The 25,051-nt window shown below is 47.1% G+C and overlaps 1 protein-coding gene across 47 annotated transcripts in view; it reads right to left on the reverse strand.

The window, feature by feature from the left end:
- Positions 1-323: 323 nt before the first annotated feature.
- Positions 324-25,051, reverse strand: part of Tcf7l2 (transcription factor 7 like 2) — a 187,922-nt gene continuing 163,194 nt past the window's right edge. For 4 of the 47 annotated variants that reach the window (XM_041660808.1, XM_041660824.1, XM_041660817.1 and 1 more), the window contains 10 exons: positions 24,632-24,764; positions 22,465-22,567; positions 20,481-20,567; positions 15,229-15,369; positions 14,523-14,682; positions 14,040-14,147; positions 9,817-9,865; positions 9,194-9,244; positions 7,843-7,915; positions 324-2,491 (listed from right to left, as the gene is read on the reverse strand). In XM_041660808.1, the coding sequence (XP_041516742.1) occupies positions 2,068-2,491; positions 7,843-7,915; positions 9,194-9,244; positions 9,817-9,865; positions 14,040-14,147; positions 14,523-14,682; positions 15,229-15,369; positions 20,481-20,567; positions 22,465-22,567; positions 24,632-24,764 (1,329 nt within the window). In that variant the 3' untranslated portion in view covers positions 324-2,067. Of the gene's footprint in view, positions 2,492-6,158; positions 6,188-7,118; positions 7,192-7,842; positions 7,916-9,193; positions 9,245-9,816; positions 9,866-14,039; positions 14,148-14,522; positions 14,683-15,228; positions 15,370-20,480; positions 20,568-22,464; positions 22,568-24,631; positions 24,765-25,051 lie in introns of those variants that run through there. The other 43 variants (XM_041660849.1, XM_041660839.1, XM_041660848.1 and 40 more) reach the window with 28 other exon arrangements.

The raw sequence follows: 25,051 nt of genomic DNA on the forward strand, positions 1-25,051 counted from the left end.
ATGAGAAAGGGAGGGCCGAACCAGCAACATCTGTGCCTTTATCGTGACTCAATGTCATACAGAAACGACACCCTAGATCTAGTCTTTATACAGGCATCTTCACTGCAAATGAGACATACCCTAAACTGGGTACACAGGACTCACCGTTCACCAAGGGTGGGGGAGTTGAGAAGCCCTGAAGAACATTTAGGTACCCAGCCAGCCACATCACCGCATACCACTACACCAGCTCAAGCCGAAGCCCGGCCTGTCCCTCCACAGGAAAGTCCAGTTTCCGAAAGAGACACCGCCATCCCAAATCACAGAAGCAAGAGAAGCCTTTCTCTGCACATACTAAGTTGCTTTTATTAATCCAGAACAGCATGCTACAGATACTGTACAGCATGGACATTTATTCATTACAAAAATGGCTTCCAAACCATTCAAAATGAACTCGGAATAAGCATAAAACAGAACAATAACATCACAACTGTTAGGAAACATTCAAAGTATTCACAAAAAATGTTATAGTTAGCATTTTAATAAACCAGAGAAAACCGGAGACAGTTTTACAATCGCTTCATGTCAACTACGATGGCACTGGAGGAACAGGTCTCGGCTTTATACAGGATTTTACAACATCAGCATGCCTAGGTTCTCCTGTGTTAAGTTCACCACCTACTTGTATGTAATATGCGTACATAAAAGCGGCAGCTGGTTTTTTTTTTCTTTTTTCTTTTTTTTTTTCATTAAGAGTAATCTAATATACAGAATTTTTGGCCCTTAAGGGTTTAGACCTCTTCATTTAAAATGCTTTCTGGACAGTCTGCTACCAAACACATTTTGTTATAGGTGACATTAAAACTACATACAAATCTATCTATGTAACATCACAGCAAAACATGGCGAACGGAAAGTACAGCATCAGAAAAGAGGGAGAGAGCTAAAGTCACTGAGAGTTTTGGCACATAAAAGTTTTGCACGCGGTCAGTCCATGTTCTAAGAGCACAGGGCAATTGACTAGGAGGTCAGGGGGGAAACAGGGTGGTTCCCACGGCTGCTCAGACAGCTGCTAAGATTCTCTCACTAATGTTCAAGTCTTGTTTTACATAATGGCTTTTAAAGCAACTTTCGTTAATGCTACTGATCTTTAATGCAACTATCAATGTCCATTTGGTGGCATCTGGGTTTCATACAGAAACAAACAAAAACAAACAAACAAAAGTCAAAAAAAGAAAACAAAAAAATATATACACATTTTATATATAAACTTAAAAACCTTGTACAAATGAGTTGTTATATATAAGATGCTTATGCTAAGAGGGGGTGGACTTTATACAGTTTCAAAAAAAAGTAAAACATATTTTAAAGGGACGGACGTACAGGTACAAGCAATCTCTAAAGCAATAAATACTACTGGTCCAACAGCTCTGATTCCATTCATTGTTGAGTAGCGTCCCCCTCCCCCCAAAAGAACAACACCATGGAACAAGGTATATTAACACATTTTAACCCTTTGTTTCTGTACATTTAAACAATAACAAGTAACATCACAATAAAAGTTGTTTCACACAGGAAAAAAAAAGAAAGAAAGAAAAGGAAAGAAACGGCACTGCATTCATTGTGCCCTCATGGTTTCAAAACCGCGATGTAAAGTGATTGGTTCGCAAGCTCGTATTTAATACAAATAATACAGAACCAACTCCTTCTGGAGGGTGCTTCGAAACGGCTTCTCTCTTTTTTTTTCTTCTTTTTGCTTTTTAATCAGTCTTTTCAAACTAAGCTATCCAAACTACATAACAGTTATGTATATATATATATTTTTTAAACGCTACAAAGACTTTAAACAGCTGTTGATAAAAATTTTGGTAGAATCATGAGGTTTCTCTCATCTACATATTTAAAAGGAGAAATTGAAATAAGAATGGGTCAAATATTGACCAATGAACTCGATAAACATCAACTCATGTAAGCCACAGAGGCACAAAATTAAGAGTACGAAACAAAAGCTTTCCAAGATGGGGAAGGGCAAACCAAGAACCAGGAGGACACACGTCAATCAAGCAGGGGACGGTGGACGAGGTGTAGCTATTCTAAAGACTTGGTCACCAGAGACAGAGGCTGGGGCTGGGTCCCAGCCAGAGAGTTGTGGGAATGTAAGGAAGATGTTGACGGCTGTGTGAGCGATGAAGAGGGGGCCATGGGTGGCTGCAAGGCAGCAGGTGGCAGGTCCAGGGCTCCGTTGGGACAGAGGGTGGAGGCCTTGCCGTGGGCAGCTTCAGCCAGCAGGAGCGCAGGTGGCGGTGGCATCATGGACAGGTGGGCCAGAGGGTCAGGCTTCAGGGACAGCGAGAGTGGCTGTGTCTGCTCAGTCTGTGACTTGGCGTCTTGGGGAGGGGAGCCTAGCAGATGCGGGGACGGGGGAGGCGAGTCTAGTAAGCTTCCATCTGAAGAGGGTGGGCTGACGCAGCTGCCTTCACCTTGTATGTAGCGAACGCACTTTTTTTTTCTCCTAGAAACAGGGGAGAGAGTTATCTGTGAATGAAGGGCAAAAACGCCAAGGTAGAGAGCTAGCCAATGCTCACAAGAAGCTGATGTCACTCAAGGGACGCCCCCTACAGGTCATGCCAGGCAGCACGGAGCGATTAAAGCAGTTACTTCAGGGGACTCAGGAGGCTGTGTGGCTCCCGTGTCTACATCCGCTCTGGCAAAGGAGTTGCCCTACCCATGTCCTATCCTCACAGGACACCCAGGGCCCCACTCCTTCCAGAATATATGTGAGCAGACTAACGGAAGTCAGTGCAGAGGGTGGCACAGATTCATCGGGAAGGGTTTTTATCTACACGAAGACTAACATACTTTATTTCTCTTTGGGCTTAGATTACCTTCCCTTTCCCATCACATCTTCTTGCCTGCCCTCCCAATTCTTTCCCACCCTCCCCACCCCCAATCTCCAATGATGCCTGAGTGTATTTAAAAGAGAAAGAAAGGTTCATCCCCAGTGGCCTCTTATCAATATGAAACTCTCAGAATGCTGACTGCTGAGCCCACATAGCTGAAGGCAGAGCAGGCAAGGGGCTTAAAGGTTTTAACACACCACCACCGTGAGGCAGTGGGTCCCAGAGAGCTTTTGGGCTTGTCTGTTCCGAACCACACCAAATCGAGAGGTCAGAATCAGGTGAGAGGGGAGGGGAGTGGAGGGAGAGCAAAACCAAAACAAAACAAACTAAAAAAAACAAAACCAACCAAAAAGTAAGTAAATTAAAAAAAATAAAGAAAGAATAAGAAGAACCACCAAAAAACAGGTAGAAGAGGGTAAACAAAGAAGGGGAAAAGGAGAGTAAGAAAAACAGAAAATGATTCAAAAGTACGAGAATAACTGGTTGACATGTCCTGCAGGTTGTGGATAAAATTAAGATTCAAGGTCGTTTTAAAAAAAAATTGATTTTTTTATTCCCCACCCTTAAAGATTTGGGACGTCCCTACCCCTTCATGAGAAGGTCGCACGGAGTGAGAATGGTACATGGGGTGCCTTGTTCTTGTCCTATGCTGAGGTCAGGAAATGAAATACATAGCACAAGGCAGTCACAGAGAAATGGCCAGCAAGAGGGGCCGGGAGGGAGCTTGGATCAGGGTCTGAACCAGAAAGACTAAACCTGTCCTATGCCAAAGCCATAGTCTCCCCTCTCCACAACCCATTTGTATAGGAAGGAGGAATGAGAATTTCAGAGCCTTTCTGACTTTATCAAAGGATAAGGTGGGGAAAACCAAATCAAGAAATCAGGCATGTGACTTCAAAGCCTTGCCCACCATTGATCGCTGGCTGACGGGAATCTACTTAGCAGGAAAAGGGACCCTGGAGATCAACCTACTATTGCTGTAAAGACAATTCAGACTTGGGAAAGTGCTCATCCAAAGACTCAGAACAATGGTAGGTGAGTACTGCTCCATCTAAAACCAAGTGTGTGAGCACTGGTCAGCCACTGGTCACTGAAGAACCTCCAAGATGCTGCCTATTTGAAGGCAACCCCCATAGGACAGTGTCTCTGGCATTTACAAGGATGGGACTGTACTGTATGAGTTAGTTCTTCCTGTGGTCTAGGCCCAGAGCATGGGGCACGGGGCATGGACTCTGTGGGGTGGCAGGAGGGAAGGAAAAGAGGAAAGGGTGGAAGAGGGCATGCTCAGTTCTCCCTGCCTCCCTGAGGCTCAGGCCGTGGGGCTGGGGCTGTGTAGGCCAGAAGGAACTCTAGGGGAACAAGGATGGTCCCCTCTTACCCTGTCTAGCAGGCTTCCTTTCTCTCTCTGGACAGACTAGCACAGACTATGGGTTCTGCTCCCATCCCAGAAATGAAACAAATAATTTAACCTCTTCATTTTAAACCACCTTAGCCTGCAGATAGAAGCATGCTCACAAACTAGGGTCTCCATGCATTTTTAAAAACAGGAAGAAAAAAAATGAGGGTGGGGAGGGTGTAAGCAAACAGAGGCAGCAACGGGGGAGAAAGGAGGCAGAGGAGAGGCGGGGGAGAGGGAGTGAGGAACAGCCAGAGGGGAGCATGAAGCAGCCAGCATTCCAGGCTCTGTTAGGATGGGGCAAGAAGATGGGAAAGCAACTTGGTGGGCTCAAAACAGGATTTGGTTAAAATGTCCTCAAATGCCAAATAAAATTAGAACCTAGAGTCTTGATTGGCTAGGAGCATTGCTAAGGCTCTCCTCGCCCTTCCCACCCTCTTTTCCAAATCATTCGAAAATGCTGTGTGGGGAGCATTTGAACAAAGGACAGGGGGACTATAGTGGTGGTGGACTGACGCGCCCCTAGTGGGGCAGCTGGAATACGCACATCTGGATGGGTCAGAAAATGCCTCCATTCACAAGCACCTCTCTCTCTCTCTCTCTCTCTCTCTCTAATTGATTTTTGCTTGACTTGTTTACTGAATGTCTCACTGAGTTTAGCACCCAGCTCAGTGTGGTTTGGCAGTGTATAATGGAACAGCTGGCAGAAGGAGAATGGGTAGCTCCTAGTTCAAGCTCCATACTGTGACCCACCCCATTTTAGAGGCATCTCATAAACACCCATGTGTAGCTTCTAAGTATGCTTCCTGGTCCTACTTTGGAAGGTCCTCCTCAAATGGACAGCTGAAGTCAGCTTGCTAACACATCTACAGCCAAAAGACAAAAAAGACTCCCCAAGCACAGAAAAACAGCAGCTAGAACTTTCTAGGGGCTGAGGTCTGGAGGCTGGGAAGTGACAGGGACCTGATGGACTTCACGTCCTCTGTCCAAGGATGTCTCAGTCTCTTTGACAAAAGAAAAAATGGTGCATTGTGGACAGTGAGCCCCCAACGTGTGCTTTAGAGAACCAAGGCGCTCAAGGACAAAGAGACTACAAGGATTTTAAACTGGCAAAACAAGATAAAAACCCAATTTAAAAAGTTATTGTTGGTGGTGGTAAAAGTATCAAGAAATTTCTGTGAGAGGATGATAACCCATTATGGATTTAAGCAAAGATGGGTTGTATTTGAGGAATGGGGCGTGGGGGCGGGTGATCTATCCTTGTTACATCAGTAATAGTTTCTAAAGAAGAAGACCAGGCTAAGTTTGCAGCAACTGATCTGATACTAAAAAAACAAAAGTTCATAAATAAACCATTCAGGAGTAAAATTATGAGACCTGTACCAGTCTCCCTGTGGGACACAGGCAACGGTTCCTATTGTGACTTGCTATGACAGGGTATTCCGCTGTCTTACCCTGGGCATTCATAAAGTGCTAACCAACTTATTACCTACAGAGGGCAAGCAGGTCCCTGACCTCCCTAATTTAATACCTAACATACCCATGTGGCTTTCTCCGGAAGTCCCTGGGGCTGTCCACTCACAGGAAGCTGCTCTCCTGCTGGGTGCCTGTCTAGGGCCCAATTCCCTTACTCTGGAGTACTGAGAATCTGTGTAGCTGTCTGTCAGGGATGCTCCCTCTCTCCCCTGGGGTCTTGTGTGGTCAGCCATCTCTCACACTGGCACCAGAGAAGACACAGCAGACTCGTGGGCATGCACGTGATGGGATGAACATCTGATCTAACGTCTAGACACGGAGCACGGCAAAAGGGGATGGAGAAGAGGGACACGTGACGCGGGAGGCACTACGAACAGGGATGTGTGTTTGGGGTGTTGAGATACCTACCATCATAATATTCCAAATTCAAAGACTGCTTGTATCAGAACAAAGAAACAACAAATTTAACCAAAGGTGGTCATTAAAAGGAAAGGAAAGGAGATGGGGACGAGAGCGCATTCCCTCCACCAAGAAGGAAGTACCTACACCTTCTCTGCCAGTGCCATAAGTGGGGAGACCTGCCGGCAGATCATGGGGCTCAATTTGGACTCTTCTGGACTGATCGGATGCGTGTGGGAACCCACACTACACCTGCGTATTGTAACGCTTGACTGTTTGCTCTGCAGGCCTGGCAGCGCTGCAGTGTCTGGCTGCAGCCCTTGCTGCGCACAGGCTCTTAGCTGGTGCACGCCATTCAATGCCACGCTTCTTTTTCAGCACTGTAAAACAATGTCCGCTAACGAGCTCCTCCATACAGATACGTGTTTTAAACATAGAACAACCAAAGTGGGGCGGGAGAAAGAGAGAGTGAGAGCGAGAGAGAAAGAAAAAAAAAGGGGGGATTTTTAGAAATCAGCCTGCCCCAATGCATTTCTCTCAGTGTCTTTAACAGAAAGAGCCTGGGAATGCTACCACCGCCAAATTCCAGTTCTGACTCTTTCACACCTGTGGGGGGGGGGGGGGGGGGGCGGCGGCACAGTGGCTCTCTGCTCAGAACAGGGCACCGAGCCATTCACCAGCTGGCCAGTTCCAGGACACTGGCTTTCCAAGCCAGATCCTCAGTGCCTGTCTTCATGGCTGTCAGTCCTTGCTACCAGGGACATGTTCTTCACAAGAACAGGGAGGAATAGGGGGCAGGGAGGAAACAGTATGAAATTAGCAAGGAAAATCTGAAGAAGGAGAGTTTATTAGTCATTGATGCCAGTGGGGGAAAGTAGACATGAATGAGGGCAAAATAAATCGACCCACTAAGTAGCGGAAGGACAGAAGGCTCTGATTGTCCCCAAGGCCTCAGAATGGTCATGTACCTGCAGGGTTTGCACCATAAAGTCTGTCGGTCAAGCCCGAACAGTGCCCGACACTTCTTTGGAGTATTTGCATCTGTTAGCATAAGGTAAACACAAAAAAAAAAATACAACACAATGGTGGGTCGTGCTCGGTTGGCTTAGGTCCTCCACTAACCGCTCTCTGCATCATCTTGGCTCTACCTGACAATTGGCCCTCATCAAGGGGTTGAAAGGAAGGGGCTTCTCTGAGCCAAACCAAAAATAAATAAATAAAACAAAACAATAAAACACACACACTACACACACACGCACAAAGGAAAACAACAACCAGAAACAAAAACAAAAATGAAAAACAAAACAAAAAAAACAGCAATGAAAAATAAATAAAAAGAGAGAGAGAGAAGAGGAAGGGAGAGGGTGACGTCATTGGCTTCTACCTAGACCAGGATGAGCACATCCTGGGCTATCACAGGAAGGGGGTTGACAGGCAACACTCCCCAGTCGAGGGCACGCTGGAATCTGAGTCTCGGCCCTGAGGAGGCACACACACTGTTTTACAGTGGCATTTTGGCTAGCAGCAGCTGGCAGACAAGCACATCCCTGGTGGAGCCCATACACTGGCAGTGTCCCGCTCCCTGGTGTTTCCTACGATCCACACACAAAGCTACAAAGCAACAGGCCAGAGGGAGAAGAACGGAAGAGACAGCTGCAAACCAGCACAGCGGATCTGGGAGACTATACACACCTGCAGGGGCCGCACCAGTTATTCTGTTGATCAAGGCCAAAGCGCGCTCGGCATTTCTTAGGAGCGCTCAGGTCTGAATGAGTTCAAGAAAAGAGCGAGCAGAGGAGGACATGGGAGGCAGGGAGAGAGGAGGAGAGAGAGAGGAGGAGTAAGAGAAAGAGAGAGAGGGGAAAGGGAGGGGGGAGAGAGATACAAACAAGAAAAAAATAAAAATAAAAAAGGGAATAAATCAATGACCGGGTTACTAATAGCAAAATATTGACTTTTCTTTCTTTTTTAAAAAACTTTCTTTAATTAAAAAATGTAAAAATCACACTTATTCAACTTGTGAAATTAGCTGTGGCAAATAAAGCTGCAGTATCCCTTCTCAAGGACGGTCAGATCCAGGTCCAGCCGCCGCAGGACGGCAAGAGCCAAGAACTCGCTCTTTCCATTATTTTTCCTCTTTTAGTTTAGTTCTGGTTTTTGTTTTTTGTTTTCTTTTTTTTTTATTCTCTCAATTTTCTTTTTTCTCAAAGAAGAAAACAAAGCAAAGGAAGGAATTAGATTCGTAACATGCTTTTTTCTTCTGAGTACCACAGTTTTGAAAAGAAACAAACAAACGGAAAAACTACAAATGAACACAGAACGAAATGAAATGAAACAGAAAGAAAAAAAAGAAAGAAAAGGGTTGTGGGTATTGGGATATTGCAGCTTTTGGGCGTTCTCTCTTTTTTTTTTTTTAAATCTATTTTCATTGTTATTAAGAGGGAAGGAAGGGTAAAGAGGCCATGGAATGAGCTGTTAGGTGTTAGATGCTCCTAACGGGCATGGAAGCAGGCATGGTCAGGAAGCGCTAGCAGGTTTGCAAATGATGAAGTCAAAAAGCAAAAGGAAGAGCAAACAAACAAACAAACAAACGAAAAAAATAAATAATAAGCAAAGGAAAAAATAATCATAGTGCGATTGCATGCTGGCGTGAGAAAACTTAGTGGGGCAACGGAAAAAGCCATTAGATTAAGGAGGTTTATTACTAAATTTTTTCCATTTTTTTCTTCACCAGTCTCTTTTAAAGAAATACTGCATATTCAATTTGCACAGTTAGTTCCGCTCTAAGCCACTGTCTTCGCTGCTTAAACAACGGTTATGGGAACAATCAATCAATGAAACAGAAGCTAAAATAAAAAATAAATAAAACCAACAAAGCAACTGGAAAAAAAAATCTACTGAAACATAATGAAACCGTGTAGATGATCATTTTAAAGGATGTTCAAATGTCATACGTGTTTAATGTTAATAAAACTATAAATGGCAGGAAAAATGAAAAAAACAGTTTATCAACTATTTTAACGACTCAAAAGGACATTAGCACCTGTGATCGGAGGAAGTGAAAGGCAAGGATTTAGGAAACATTCGCTGTGTTCTGAAAAAAAAGAACAAATTACACAAATTCTTCAAACTTTTTGTTTGTCTGTAAAGCCTGGCCTTCTCCAAGGGCCCTTCATTGCCTATGCAGTATTTCTAGTTTCTGTCGCTGAATGGCAAACCTCCTTAATTTAAAATGGGCACGATTACCACTGTAAAGGCATGCATTGGAACACTCAGGAACAGCCAGTTACCCCAACACTCACACATGCCCCTCCTGGTCCCCTAGGCCCCTCCTCACCCCTTCTCAGGCACATACGTAAGCAGGCTGTCCAAAGCCCTGCAGAGGCATGCCTACCGCGGACTCTCTAGTTACCGGCTTGGCAGTTATTTAAAAACACATTCCGCCAGAATTACAACGGGCTTTTCATGCAACAATGGATGTTACTAGCTTTAAAAGGGCAATCATGAAGCAATTAATTAAAACACATCAACAGAAAAGGCTCCCTAAGATGGGTTCCCCACAATGTCCTGGCCTTGGATTCCTCCTGCCTCCCCCAGATGGAAGCCTGACATAAGAGTGGCCCCCCAACTAATGTTTCTTCTATCACCCTGACTATTATCACTCACCATTGGTCTCACCCGGCTGCTTGTCCCTTTTCCTCTTCTTCTTCTTCCCCTAGATGAATAGAAGAAATGCAGGAAATTAGGTCAAGGAGGGAGGTGTCTGGATGCACATGGCAGGGGAGCCGAGAGGGACAAGCTTGCTATCTCCACTAATCTCCCAAGTCTATTCAATCTGCCAGCCATGAATCCAACCTTTGAACTCTGCCTAGCTGGGAGGACACACATTTCTTGGAGAAAAGAGAAGGCCAGAGGGTCGATGTGGAAAGACCTCATGGCCTTCTCCCTTCTTCAGCCTGACCCAGGACGTCTGACTCCATAAAGGGAGGTGAAAGGGGCAAGGGAGATTCTGGGAGGGATAGAGAGCAGGCTGGGCAGCAGGAGGGACACACTCCCAAGGGACACAGAGAAACCTCAAAGCCCACAGTGGTTCACAGCTGCCCTACCTGCCCCACAGCTTCTCACTATGAAAGACAAACCTTCCCCGCTTCCCTGTCCTGAGTTGAGAGAGAAATGACTCTAGCTTCTCTGTAGTAGTGGTTCCTTTCAGAAGTGTAGTGCGATCCTTCCTCTTAAAGGATCATAAGGAGTGGGAGCAAAGAGAGAACCAAGTGCCACCTGGGCTTCTGTCTAAATTACAGGGTGGTCAGGCATAGGCAAGGGAAAGTGTTCCCCTATGCTCTTACCCCAACAAACACATCACTGGCCACAGAGACCATAACTCACAAGTGCGTTAGGACATCACAGCCTAGCCAGCCCCCTGCAAACACACACAGGGTAGCCTACAGGTGGGCAAAGTCATCTACCATGGAGCCTGACTTATTGAAAAGTATTGAATGGCTTGTGCCACTGACTGTATACTTTCTTACACGTGGAAAGTAGACCAGTTGTATGGCATGCTTCCATGACACCATGAAGCTGAGAAATTGCAAGTCAAACCCTGGAAAACCAGGAGCCAAGTACACATTAGGAGCCAGGCATGACTCAACAGGCAAGAGCTCTACACAGTACATGTGTCTTTACACTCCAGAGTCATGAATGAGGAAACATTACAAAGAGGCTGGGCAATGGCCTTGAGGTGGCACAGCTACCATGAAGAGGAGCCAGAGTGCCAACCCAAGTGGTCTGAAAGCATTGTCCTCAGCCATGGACTGTGCCTTCTACCGTAGCAGCCCTTCTTAGACATTTCAAGGGTGGAAAGATGGCCTTAAGTCATTACCACCTGACAGCCTGACCCTGTCAAGTGAGCGAGCAAGACTCTGGGACACCCTGCCCTATTGCTGGGTTCTAGGGAGGCTCTCTGGCCCAGGTGAGGCAGCTGTGGTCTTACAAATCAATCTGTGTGCTTCAGAATATGTAAATGTTGCCACCTTTGCTTAAAGGTTTGATGGAACAGGGACACCCAAAAGAAAAGGACAGGGACGGATGTGCAGCAACCCCAAGGTTGCCAGGATTGGATGAGCCCAGCTATTCCAGAGAGGGCTTGCTCTACCCTCTGAGGGTACAGGGTTTGGGTCACTGGGAACACTGGCCCTCTATGCAGCTCTGCACCAGATCCTTTATGTTTCTTGGCACAAAAGGAAAAACAATGGAAGCAGGCCATGTGACTCTCAGAGTAGGTAGGATGAGCTGGAAGAAAGACTCAAGAGAAGTAGTCTAACCTGAAGGTGCCTGTGCTGCTCCTGTCCACACTCCAGGGCCATCTCATGGTCCCTACAGAATTCTCTGCTGTGCACTGACACCTGGAATGCAGGTCACGTCATGGCCAAGCAAAGAGCAGTGCAGACAGACCACTAGATCCTGGTGAATAGGGATAATGTTTAATGGGAAGAAGACATGAAGAGACAAGGGAAGACCACTTCCTGTTTAAAGGTAACGAGATAAAGAAAAGGCATAAGAAATGAGAGCGAGAGAAAGAAGTCAAGTTTCATATACAACCTTTAATAAAAGAAGGAAGGAATGCTCTGCTATGACACCGGGTCAGCTAGCTGTTACCATGGTACCAGCTAGCTTCTCCTGGGTCCCAAAGAACAGGCCAAGTCTGAGCAGCCAGATGGGGTTTCCCTCCACTACACTTCCCTAAGGTGGTGACATAAAGGCTCCAAGCCCCACTCGGCTGGAAAGGCAAGAAGTGCTGGTTCTGAACACATCTCCCAAGAGAATCTTCTGGGCTTTGCAGCAGCCAGAGTTATCCGCAGAACCTCTGTTGTCAAGTTTGTTAAAAAGGAATCCTAACAAATTCCCACCATGGTCAAACTCACAAAAGCTTCAGGTGTGAGATTCCTGACCCCAGTGTGTTCTCTGGAGCATGGAAGGAAGGAATGCGCATGCATTCCCACACGTGTGTAAGGAAACACTGAAACCCGAGAGCCTGTGCCCAGGAGGCTAAGTTCCTGCAGTCTGATATCAATCTGCCTCTAAGTAGCCCCCTCATGTACTCAGTGGCTCCTTATTGTCCTGGCTACCTCCTAACGCAGAATGGAGGTCAGGCCAAGTGGCCTGCAGACCATGAAAACTCTAGGAAGCGCATCATAGAATGTCTAGGATGGTGTCTAAATGACTCCCTGCAAGTCAAACAGAATGTTTCTGACACTGCCATCAAATCTGCTGTGATTTTGAGTTCATCCTGTGCAACCCCAGAGGGCACCATCTACCCTGTCCATGGTGTAAGTGGCCCATGGTCCACAAACTGGGCAGTTTTTATGTGAAGGCCTTGTGAAGACAGGTGCCTAGGATGCCTTGGGATATGGTAGCTATTGGAGAAACTGGATCCTGTTCTGGGATGCCTTCTCGACAACTCCAGAATTGGACGTGTAACAAGCCAGAGCTCCCAAGAGTCAGGGGGACAGCTGTCCTGAGATAATGTGGTGGAATATGTATAGGAGGGTGCCTAGCCCTGGAGTGTCACCTGGGAGTGGGTTGGGAGGGCTCAACTGCTCTTCTCTTCCCTTAGGGCTCAGAAGAAAGGCGTCCTAGCAGCACACACAAAGACAAGCAGCAAGGTCTCACAAAGCTAAGAGTTCATGATGCTTGTCTGCTAGTGACAATGGCTGCTCTCTCAAGAGCAGAAGTGCTGTCTGGGCAGGGAGGCCTGAAGGGTCATGGGTAGGGGCATTGCTATAAAGCCCAGTCCAGGCTCTTTGTCCACCTGATGGACAGCAGGCAAGCCAGCTCCACTCTTACAGCTATGAGGGAAAAGAGTGAAGGAAATTCAAAGAGAGCCCTTGGAAATATGATATCAATGGAATGGAGTCATCCTCCCAGGTTCTCCACTGGCACCACCAGGAAAATATTCTGCTGGCTCCAAGAGAGAAGAGGAAAAGAAGCCTGTGCTGGCAGCAAGACAGGTTTGATTTGACATCAGAGTGGATGGAAGAGACATTTCATGAGACCAAAAATGATGCAACAAAGAGACAAAGCAAGAGACGTGCTACCTATCCGGAGAAGGAAGACGCCCAGAACTCAGAGCTGCTGTGTAAACACAGGATCAGGACTGATGGGAGAGACAACAGGGCTCTGGAGCTGCAAATCTGTTGTGTGCCATCAGCGCAGGTAGTGACAACAGCCCTACTAAGAGGAGGTTTAAGAAGCAAGACAGAAAATTTGCCAGTAGAGCTCAGAAGCACACACATCATGTGACAGATGTGTCATGTGACACACATCCTTCCCCACCTCTGTGGAACCCAGACTCATTTCATCTTCCCTACCAAAAGATGGCTTCTGCTGGCTACTTTCAGAGATATTCCCATCATGCCATTCTCAGGGTGAAACGGGCTCCTGTGACAGCCTGGCTGGCCACAGACAGATGCTTAATGGGTTTCCCTCCCTGAGGCTTCCCTTCCCTGCTGGAAGGTCTGTAAGGAGTTAAAATGCCCCACCCACCCATCTATCTAGTGTGGTCTCTATTTCTGGAATGCAGTTCTTTTGAATGTGTTTTGGAGCTCTACTTTTTCTAATAGGTAGGTAGAAAAATACAGACACCCCAAATCAGTCTCCAGGATCCCGTGTGGGAACACAGATGCCAGCTTCCTGCCTGCCTCCTGCTAATATAATAGAGTCACACTGAAAGCCAAGGTCCTTGACTGGAGGTCAGGGACAGGTCCTACAAGTGGACAGAATGAACGGTCTAGAAGCCCGGTTCAAGCAGGCAATAACCCATCCTTCGGGTCCTTGCAGACATACAATATATACCCAGAAAGACTGAATTCTCCAGAAAGTGGTCCACGTACATAGTTATCCCGCGCAGACCAGCCGGGGTACAGCTGCATGTGAAGCTGTCGTTCCTTCCGGGCCAGCTCGTAGTACTTTGCTTGCTCTTCCCTGGACAGGGCATGCCACTGCAGAGAACACGGGCAGGGAGAGAGAGAGACAGGCAGAAACATCACAAACAGCAGCATGGCGATAAACGGATAAACGAGACTCGATGCCACGAGGGCCCGAGTCTATGCAGACACGGTAGAGTGTGCAGATACTGATGCTTGCTGGGGCCTGACACTAACAATGGTACCCAGAGAAACCACGTCTGTCCTCGCAGGAAGATGAGGGATGTGGTATCCTAAAGGCTGTTCAAAAGCTCAATGATCTTGATCAGTGGAAGCCAGACAAGGCCTCAAAGTGGCAGGGTTGTGGCCATGCTCGGCAGAGCACGGTGTGAAGGGACACCTGTCATGGTTTCTGGCCCACTCTGGTTCTCTCCACGGAGGGCCACCTACCCTGCGCCCGAGGATCTGGTTAATGGCTGCACTTTCCTTCAGTGTGCACTCGGCCACCACCTTCGCTCTCATTTCCTTCATATACAACATGAACGCGTTGAGGGGCTTCTTTATGTGGGGCTTTTTCTTTTCTTCTTCCTTTTTGGAGTCCTGATGTTTTCTGGATAGAGACAGAAGGAGATGGACAGATGCCATCCAGTAAGCAACTGTGCATCAGCATCCCCCAAAGCAGAGCCCGTGCTCCTTCCTCTTCCCACCCAAGCCTGGCGGTTTCAAGTTAAAAAGTTCGTTTCCACCCCAGAGCACGGCCCAGGAGCAGCTGGAGGAGGCCGGGCTGGTGAGAGATTCTGAGATTGCTTCCTCGCCATTTGCAAACAGACATTTTCCCAGGGCAGAGGAGAAGCACAGGGTGGCCGACCCCACTTCCCAGGGTTCTGTCCTGCTTGCCGAACAAAGCTCCAAATGCCATCCCCCGTCTCTTCAAACACACACCATGGAGATCTCTGATCCGGGAAACAGTGTGACAATCAGTGTGACCTGCTAGCAAGCACGTCCTCCTTTATAGGAAGCCAGAGGCCATAGGGACGGGGTGTTGCCAAGGGTCAAGCAGGAGACGCTGACCGTGGCCAGGAAGCCACCAAGCAGCAGCCACTGTGGCAACCATCACCCAGGCCACAGAGCATGACACAGCAACTGTAACACTTACGAGCTATGGAGTGAGCCGACGTCACTCTGTGAGGATTCCTGCTTGACTGTTGGGGTGACGATGGCCGGATGGGGGATGCCGGTCGTGTGGAGAGTATGATGGGGAGGGACCATGTGGGGAGGGAACCTAGAAGACAGAAAGCTGTGTAAATCGTCAGAATCAAATGAATGAACGAGGAGGGATGTGTACACACAATTTAAAAAAAAAAAAAAAAGCGCAGACGCATCCACATGAAAGCAACCCAGGGCATATGAAACCTGCCAGCATTAATTAGTGATAAATTAAACATAATGATTCTCATAATGTCATTAAAGTCGATCTTCCCCTTCATTATTGCTACTGACATGAGACATTATGATTTTTAACATCTTTAGCAAAAGACAAATTCAACTGATGTACTTGGGCAGAAAAGTGGGCTTGGACGGCCAGCCAGAAATCGCACGTCCGCTTGATTTCTGAGGCATGAGCTGCATCCTCACAGATCAGCTCTAGAAGGACAGGTGATAACGTCTGCTGTGTACTGACAGCTAAATAAAACATTAACGTGGCTGACACGGATATGCATGTCTCGACAACGCTCTGCATGCCTCGTTAGGCCTCATTCTGGTGACGGAGAGCAATCAGATTTTCATTTTCTCTTTTGTTGCTGTGCCCACTACTTGAGAGTGATAGGAGAGAGTGAGACAGAGAGAGAGAGAGATTCTGATAGTTCCTGCGTGACGCCCATCCTAAGTCACGGCATTTTGAATTACTTTTTTAAAGGAAAATGGGGAAATACACACAGCAAAGCACTGAATTCTGATTTGTATGCCCTTTCTCCTCTAAGATTCTTATTTTTACTTAATATGTTATCTGCGCAGCATTCAAAATCCTTGTAAATGACAGACACCGTAATCACAGATAAGACAGTAACAGTCCTTGCTTCTGGGAAAGTCCCCAGAACACACTTCAGTTCTTCGACCGGCGTTACGAATTTGCCAGGACACAAACGCTAATTTCAGCTCCATAGGACAAACGGCTGCCAAATGACATGTTTTGTTTGTGCTAGTGGGAAAACACCTCCTCGACTGAAGTCACACACAGTGATTAGAGAAAGGGCAAAGGAGGGAAGAACAGATTGCTCAAATGGGGTGAAGAGAAGTTGGCCCGAGGTAATGGCTGCCCTTCTAATAAGGCCAAACCAGAAGAGGAAAGTGTCACCCAGGGACCAGCGTGGACCAGCACCCTGCTCTTGAGAAAGCTACTTCCGGCCGAGAGGGGTCTTGCTGAGGCGCCATGGTGACAGTTATTTCAAAGGGATCTTGTATTTGTTTACAGAGTTCCTCTCATAAGTGGATCGGAAAAATAAATTATAACAAATGGGATTTCAAAAAAATAGAGAACGAACAGGCTCAGTACATCTTAACAGAGACAAAAATACCCAATGAAGGATGTTGATCTTTTCAGAGGTCCCAGAGCCATTGTAGTTACCTGCCTCAGAACCCCCACCCTCTACTGTGATAGTCTTTGCAAACTAAGGCAATGCTGGCGTTCGGAAACAATGAGATGCTTTAACAGTAGTCAGAGAGACTGTGTGTGCGGGGGAGTAACAACCAACCCCACTCCTGTGCCCTTAGAAACAAAACAAAACAAAAAGGAGAGAGAAGGGAGGGAGGGAGGGACGGAGGGAGGGGGAAGGGAGGGAGGGAGGGGGGAGAGAGGGAAGGAAGAAGGGGAAGAAGGGAGGAAAGGAGGAAGGGAGGGAGAGAGGAAGGAAGGAAGGAAGGAAGGAAGGAAGGAAGGAAAGAATGAAGGAAGGAAAAGCAAACCCTTGAGTTCTCAAGTTAACACCCTGTTCCTCCTGCTGCCCCCAGGCCACAGAGCAAAAGCAAGTTAAGAAGATGCGTTCCTGGAAGTCCCTCAGTGCAGGGCAGGTGGGCTGGCAGGTCTTCCTATGAATGTCTCAAGTACACGTTACTTTCCTGTGACATGTGACTACGTGTACATACGAGGGAGAGAGACAAATACCAGGCAAAGGCGTCAAGATGAGCACATTCTAGGCCTGGGGGATGTGGGTGGTGCTTGCGAGTTCCCTGACCTCTACACACGCTGGTTCCTGTGAAAACTGCACACCAGCAGAAAGACTGCGCGTGAGTAAGTGTGTGGCCCACGAGGTACACACACCTTCACCCTTTCCTGCAGACAACCGCTTCCTGAAATGCAATAAACACCCTCAAAAAATTCTAAGCAGCTCATTATATACCCCCGTCTGCTTTCATGGCTCCGAGCCAGAATATAATGATGAACCTTAACTTGTTAAGGACAACTAATTTTTGTTTCTGGCTGTCTCAGGGGCCTCTCTCGTACTCACTCCTGCTTTGCTTCAGTGCCGACACATTTCTGTTAGCCGCATGTCATCTGCCGGCCTTGATTTTATGCACAAGCAGTAGGATGCATTTTCCCGTGCAACAATCCCGCTTTGAGTTGCATTAGGATCGTCATTATTCTCTCATTTTCCCCCTTGCACTTGTAACATTTCATCTCTTCCTGCCTTATTTTTTGTGAGCCACGGTGCACCCACATTATGGTTTATACATGATCTCGCTCCCTTTGAAGCCGGCAGATTTCAGGGCCCGCTCTCGTCATGAGAAGAGCCTTGCCCAATTTAGCAGGCTGAGGGCCCGGAGCTCCAACATCTCAATCTAAAGGGGGTCACAGGGTGGCACAAGTGAGTGTCAGCAAGAGCTGTTTAATTGCCAATCTAGGCTTCTCCATGGTGTTTAAAGTATAATGACCCATCACTTAATTCCGAGAAGTCCTGGCCCCGCTGCTGAATAGAATAAATATCAAAGGGTGTTCTGGAACAGGGCAAGCTGCCTACATTCGCTATAACTGCCATACATATAATAGACCTATACTTCTGTCGCCCCATTACCACAATAATGCATTTAATTTGCTGTATACGCTTTTTTAACTAGCTACCTTTCATTTGGCCTACCTGGGGAATTGGCCACCTCCCCCCCCCCCCCCCGCCATGTACCACCAGCCCCTAACCTTTCTTTCTGCTATCCCCTTCCTTTCCTCCACACTCTGCGACCTATAAATCATCAGCTGGCCTCCTAATGATAATTCAATCAATAAGCTTAACCCCCACTCCCGATGCTACGATTACTTTGTTGCTTTCCGCCTGTGGATGCACTGAACAAACAAGCAGGAGGAAGAGTTGGGAGCAGCATGTGAACACTGAGACCAAGTCAGGATCACAAGCAGCCCCCTCCCCTCTCCTCCCAGGAGGGTTCCCATTCGTTCCCACGCTTTACAGGGGCTGGTGACGACATCATTTAATGAGTATAACCTTTCTACTTTCTCCAGCAGAGAGGATACAGAAAATCATCTTCCTGCCTAGCTTATACTTGTGGATAACTCTAAAGTCTAGCCTGCCTCTCTCGGGGGTGTGAGTCTCACTCTATCCAAAACAATAGTTGCTGTCCTGCAAGCAGGAGAAGAAGGCGTTCCAGGCCTTCAGTCCCTTCTCTCATTTTGGCTCCCGCCATTGGCCACAGAGCATGGAGGCAGAGGCAGGGGGACAGCAGCCTTGCCATGTACTGCATGCTAATTGAATCACGTGGCATCATCAAAACGGATTGGTTGCTTCAGCCCATCAGGAAAGTCTAAACCTCCACCGATTTAATTAACTCAACCGAAAATCAGATGAACAGAAAATAAAACTATCATTAGGGGCAATTAGTGACTACTTAAACATACTGCTGCCAACCAGTTTGTAAATAAACTAGCAGTCACTGAAAAATTAGCTGGAATTAATTAGACAGAGGAAAATGAGTCCTGGCGATACATGTATATGCAGTATATATGCTTTAAATATGAGTCTATAGGAATGGATGCACGCATAATTTCTTTACAACTTTCAAAGATTTAGCAGCGTTGGGGAGGACAATACCATGGCCACCAGGCATGTGTCCTTAAGTCCCTCAAATGTGCTCAGTTCAACTTGATATGCGCTACAAAGTGTAAATGCACGGCACACGTAAAAGCTAAGTTAAGAAAAACAGAAAATCAGAATGGCAGCTGTGGCATGGCCGCAGTGTGTAGAAAAGAGAATACTACAGGCACACAGTATGACTGATAAATATATCGTGTGGTAAAAAACAATTTCACCATGGGGGTTGTAGTGGACAGGGGGCAATCTTCTTAAAGTGATCGACAGGAAAGGTTGGGGGGAATGTAAACATTTCTACTGGACACTGCTGCCCTAAGAGGCCAGGATACAGCTTATTACAGACTCTGAACTGAAATCTGAGCTTTCTAAAGACCCATCTATTTTTTTTCTCAAATGTCTGAATAATAATCATTAAGCTATCTTCTCCTCACTTCCTTATTTCTTACCCAGCAGAGGATAACAGAGAAACAAGGACTTCAAAAGCACCGCCCTCTCTAGCCACTTCCCCTGAAGCACCACCCACTCTAGACATTTTCCCCTTAAGCCCCGCCCACTCTAGCTACTTTCCCCTTAAGCCCTGCCCACTCTAGCCACTTTCCCTCTGAAGCTCCGCCCACTCTAGCAGTTTCCCCTGAAGCTCCGCCCACTCTAGCCACATTCCCTCTGAAGCCCTGCCCATTCTAGCCACTTTCCCCATGAAGCTCTGCCTACTCTAGCCACTTTCCCCTGAAGCCCCACCCACTCTGGCCACTTTCCCCTGAAGCTCCACCCACTCTGGCTACTTTCCCCCAGAAGCACCACCCACTCTAGCCACTTCTCCCTGAAGCCCTGCCCACTCTAGACATCCCTTCCCTGCACACTTTGCTGTGGTTTTTAAGATTTATTTATTTTTATGTGTGTGAGTGTCTGCACCTGCATGAATGAGCACCACGAGCCTGCCTGCTGCTAGAGGAGGCCAGAAGAGGGTCCTGGATTCCCGGAACTGGAGCTATAGATGGTTGTGAACTGCCACGTGGGTGCTGGGAACTGAAGCCAGGCCTTCTTCGTGAGCAGCAAGTGCTCTGAACTGCTGAGCTTCTCCCAGCCCCACAACTGCCTTCTAAATCTGTGACACTATGTTGCTCTACATCCGGATAGACTACTAATGTCTTAGACAGGCAATCACTTACCTTGAAAGGTCAAGGCAATTTTCTGGGATTTTGTAGAGGGAAGTCAAGTGAATATTGGCTTATATTAATATACCCACACATGTTCATGGGCCCTGGTGGCCTGGCGGCTGTCTAGAGGGGCTTTCTGAGCGGTCACTGCAACTCACCTAGACATAGAAGCGTTGACTGTCAGCGCTGTGGGGTAGGGGTGTCTGAACCCTCCTGTCGTGATTGGGTACACAGGCTGACCTTGCCTACAAAGAAGGGGGTACAAAAAGTGAGAGACTAGAAATAAGGCCGGGGGTGGGAACGAGGAAATGAAGAAGAGGGGAAGTTCTCTCTGTACAGTAAGCTTTATTCTCATTTGATCAGAACAAAAATCTTGGGGATTGTACAGGCAGGATCAAAGGGAAGAAACACAGAACAATTTGAATGCCATAAATCTGATAGGAATGGCTAATTAAATTTTATAACCTCTGCTTATGTCAATAGAGACCCTCTCCCCAAGCTGAGACTAGGTGTTTTGTTGTAATAATTAAAGGCGAAGTCTCGCTTGCTTTAATGGAGCCATCACACTAATTGAGGGCTACACATCCAAAGGAAAACAATAATGAATGTAAATTTATACCAAAATAAAGTACAGCGAATCAAAGGACTTCAGTTGCGCTTTGGGCCTCTTTCGGTATTTAGATCTCGGTGAGAAAACATTAAATTAACAGAGCTTAATTTGTAGCCTTTTGTCAAATTAACAAGTGTTGACAAGAGTTACCGGGGGGGAGAGTCCCCAAGAAGAATTGTGGGTAACCAATAGACAATCACACCTCATTACAATAATTAAAAAATACAGCAACATGCAGAATAGCATCCTCATGAAAGACACAACTTCTGACAGAGGGCTGTCTGAGTTGGCTATTCCTTTTTATCTAGCCTTTGGCATCTCCCCATCTGATGACTGAACAACTGAGGCTCAGCCTCATCCAGTGGAGAAGCCGCAGAAGAAGCAGGTCCAACCCTCATATCTACCTCACCAAACAAAAATAAGACAAAGAAACCGCACCCACAATTGGTGCTTAGCATAGCTATTGTGCAACACAACCTGTTGTTTCTAGATGGACAAACAGTGCAAGCTCTGATCAACTGGAGGAGAAACAAAAGCTAGAACAGGGGCACTATTCCAAAATTGTATCACCTTGAGGACCATAAAAGTCTGTCTTCCATAAGACCCAGATTGGACAGTTTCACCAGGATTTTTCCCTGTGCTTTCTAAAGCTAGAGGTCGCTGATAAAATGGAGAAAGAGGTGCACAAAAATATACAATCTCAAACATTACATGCACTTCCACGCATGTGCTACATGGCACAAAGTATGCTTAGTCACAAAAGGCCTTTCTGCTCTGGTGTCTAAACACATCATTCTTCTGAGTTGTAAGCGGCAGTCACATTATTTGGGCACTGCCAAGACTAGAGTCAACATCCCAGGCCCTGAATGCCAACAGGGGGGCTCTCCTTGTCACTCTGTAACCGCATAGGAGGCTAAAGCACTAGCCATGCCAGGAATCTCAGAGACGCTGGAGAGATGACCTGAGCTTCCCAGCACTGTTGCTATCTGCCTTCAGCGTGAAGGGTTAAATGGTAGCTGGGATGCATGGGATGAAGAGGAAAAGACCTCCACTCCCTCTCCAAGAGTTCACCTAGATCTCACCCTGAGATTTCGCCATTAAGTTGCTCCTATTTCCATCCCTTGCTGCCACAGAAGCAACACCTAAAACAGAGAGAGCTCAACCCAACAACACGAGCCCAGTTTGGGTTGCCACTGCGGGGAGAGCCAAAATGCATTTCACTAGCTTTCTGCAGGACATCTTTGGGTCCCATGGGTTCAGAGTGCCAATGACCACTGACCCTTTTCAACATAGATCATTGAAATGCTGTGATTTCTGCAAATCCACAGGACACCTCGACAGCATCTCCCCTGTGTTGTCCCATCAGCTGTCTCTCTGCCAACATAGACTCACCCGTGCTCAGACACAGACATACCAGACACACACAAAGACAGACAGACAGACAGACACACACACACACACACACAATAATAATAATAATAAGCATGCTCATGCAAGAAACAAAAACAGAAATAAAAACTGGAGCTGCTTACTGTGGTACTAACCATCCTAGCGGATGGGGGATTTGTCCTACGGTGCCGGGCGACAGCGGGTAATACGGAGAGATATCTGGAGGGTGCGGAGGCCGTGGGATTCCTGAGAGAAAAAGGAGTGGGTTTTAGGTACGCAGGAAGAGCAAGAGGGACTGTGGAGGGAGGGGAGCAGGGAAGGAATAAGGAAAGGGGCTGTCTCTCCTCAAATTGCAGCTGGAGGCCATGGCTGACTCTGGGGGAGAGGGCTGTTCCCAGCTTTCTTCTTTTCCTACAGCGCCAGTTTGCACAGTGAGTTAGCTCCTTCTGGGTGGACTGGTGTGGCTGAGTGAATGAGAGCAGGAAGATGCCATCTTGGCTATTTTTGCTCTGTGTAATTACTTCAAGTTTTTTAAAAAAAAAAATTAAAAAGCTTGGCACACTGTAGGTGAGCGAGTCATGATCATGAATGCCCTTTGCTTTGTTACTTGGTCCATTACCCTTTATTTTGAACACCTTGCCTATGTGAGAGTTATACTTTAGACTTGTAAGACTTAATTAATGAATTTATTTTAGCGTTTTGAGTCAGAGCTAACTACATAGCCCACGATGACTTTGAACGCACAGCCTCTTGCCAAGTGCTGTGATTATAGACATGTCTTGCAGTTCATTCTAAGTTAGTGTTCAGAGAGGTGACTCTGATTTCTCTCAAAAGACTCAGCTCCCATAGCTGGCCAATTCCTCCATGAAGAGAAACCACCAAATGCCAGCTGGTGTCTTTGCCCCAGGAGTCAAACCTGAATAGACAGGGAGAAGGCGGGCCTCGGGTGCTCAACTCTGGCCTGATTCCCTGAACGGCAGATTCATCTGTGGGCACCATGGTACTTGATGGGTCAGAGGGGCCATGAGCCTTGCCCGAGGCCCACAGAAGTGGATGTAGAAAGTCTGCACCACAGCTCACTTCCTCACGGCACAGACTGCACATCTGGCCATCCATCCTCACGAAGTGGAGTCCTGAGAGCAATTTGGCTTGAGAGGAATGGCTCTGCCTAGCTGCCCAGTCAAGTGGAAGGCGACATGTGCAGAATGTGCCAGAATTAACCCAGAATCGAAGGGACAGGACAGCAACGTCCGTGCATTAAAAACTATCTCATTTTTCAAGAAATTCATTCAGGAAGCTTTTAATCTGTAAATTAAGTCTCCCTGGGTGATATTTTAATGCAGACATTGCTTTCTCTCTATTACAAAAAGCAAACAGATTAGCTGGGCTTGGATCCTACACCGAGCCGTTTGCACACTTGAAAGAATGTTCGCAGAGGAAAAATAAACAGTCCTTAGACGTTAATCATATGGTTTACGATAACCATTTAAAAGCTATTCCCTGGCCTACCATTATTCAAATGAGATGCTGCCGGCTGCAAGTGGAGCCCTGTACTTTGTGGAGCCTGGGGCAGGCTGGTCGCCTCCTCCAGCCAATCAAACTGCCAGGCTGCATCCACAGAGAGGGCTCAGAGGGCCCCCGCCTGTGAGCAGTGGCTGCCTGCCACACAGCACCTTGCTGTAGGGGGTGCTAAAAACAGCCCTGCCTCTCACCATTTGCCCTTTGGGGGAAACAGAAAGAAGGGATAGGTCAAGAAGTTGAGGACAGTGTGGTAACCTTCGCTCAAGAAAATGCTGTATGACATGAGAAACCTTCCTAGGCTTCAGTTTCTTCATCTGTAAAATGGGTTCAACAACAACAACAAAAACATCCAAGATACTGAAATGGAAGAAAGATGCAAAGAAATCTGCAAGAAATATGAGTCTCTGGGTGATGTGGCCCCTTAAGGATGCACCAACAAGTCACTCTTAAGTGACTGAGTCCCTTCAAAACCATGATGTTGGTTTCAGGAAGGTCAAAGTGCCCAGGAGACACTTCCAATCCATTGCTACTTTGTTTCTTTGGCCGGGGGAGGGGGGCAGAAATGGATTTCCCAAGCAACCCTCTCCAAAAACCTTGTTATAAATCTTAACCCTGTAAGTGGATCTCTCCAAACAAGAGGGAAAAACTGGCCCCGCCCCCAGCACACAAACTGAGCTGGACCCCCTTTTCGGCTCCCAGGCGAGGCTTTGAGATTCCCCCACAACCCCCACTCCTTCCATCGTCCCACTCCAGGCTCCTGACCTTCATTTTGAGAGTTCCCCAACTTACCTGTCTTGGGGTCTACATCAGCGGGTAAGTGTGGAGGTGGATTTCCCGGGGTGAAGTGTTCGTTGCTGTAGGTGATGAGAGGCGTGAGTGGGTGGACATGGTGGGGGTGCTGCACCACCGGAACTTTGTTCGACTGTGGGGGAGGGAGAACAGAGGACAGCATGGTGAGTTGGGTCACCCCAGCCTACAACTGCAGAGCAAGGGCGTGTGTCTCCCCCGCCCCAACACCCTCCCAGCTGCTATGCCCATCCCACCTCCCTAATCCATTTAAAGACGGGAGAGAGTGAGCTCCCCACACTGGCTTGCTTCAGGTTCCTCTACACCACCACTGGAACCCAAGGTTCTGCACCTTTCCCATGAGCAGGGGAGTCAGAAGTTGAAGCTTTACTCTCTTAGGCTCAGGAGGGTTATGCACACAGT

The sequence above is a fragment of the Microtus oregoni genome, unplaced genomic scaffold, assembly GCF_018167655.1.
Source record: "Microtus oregoni isolate MIOR12 unplaced genomic scaffold, Mior012 000012F_ref0000307, whole genome shotgun sequence".
NCBI lineage: Eukaryota > Metazoa > Chordata > Mammalia > Rodentia > Cricetidae > Microtus > Microtus oregoni.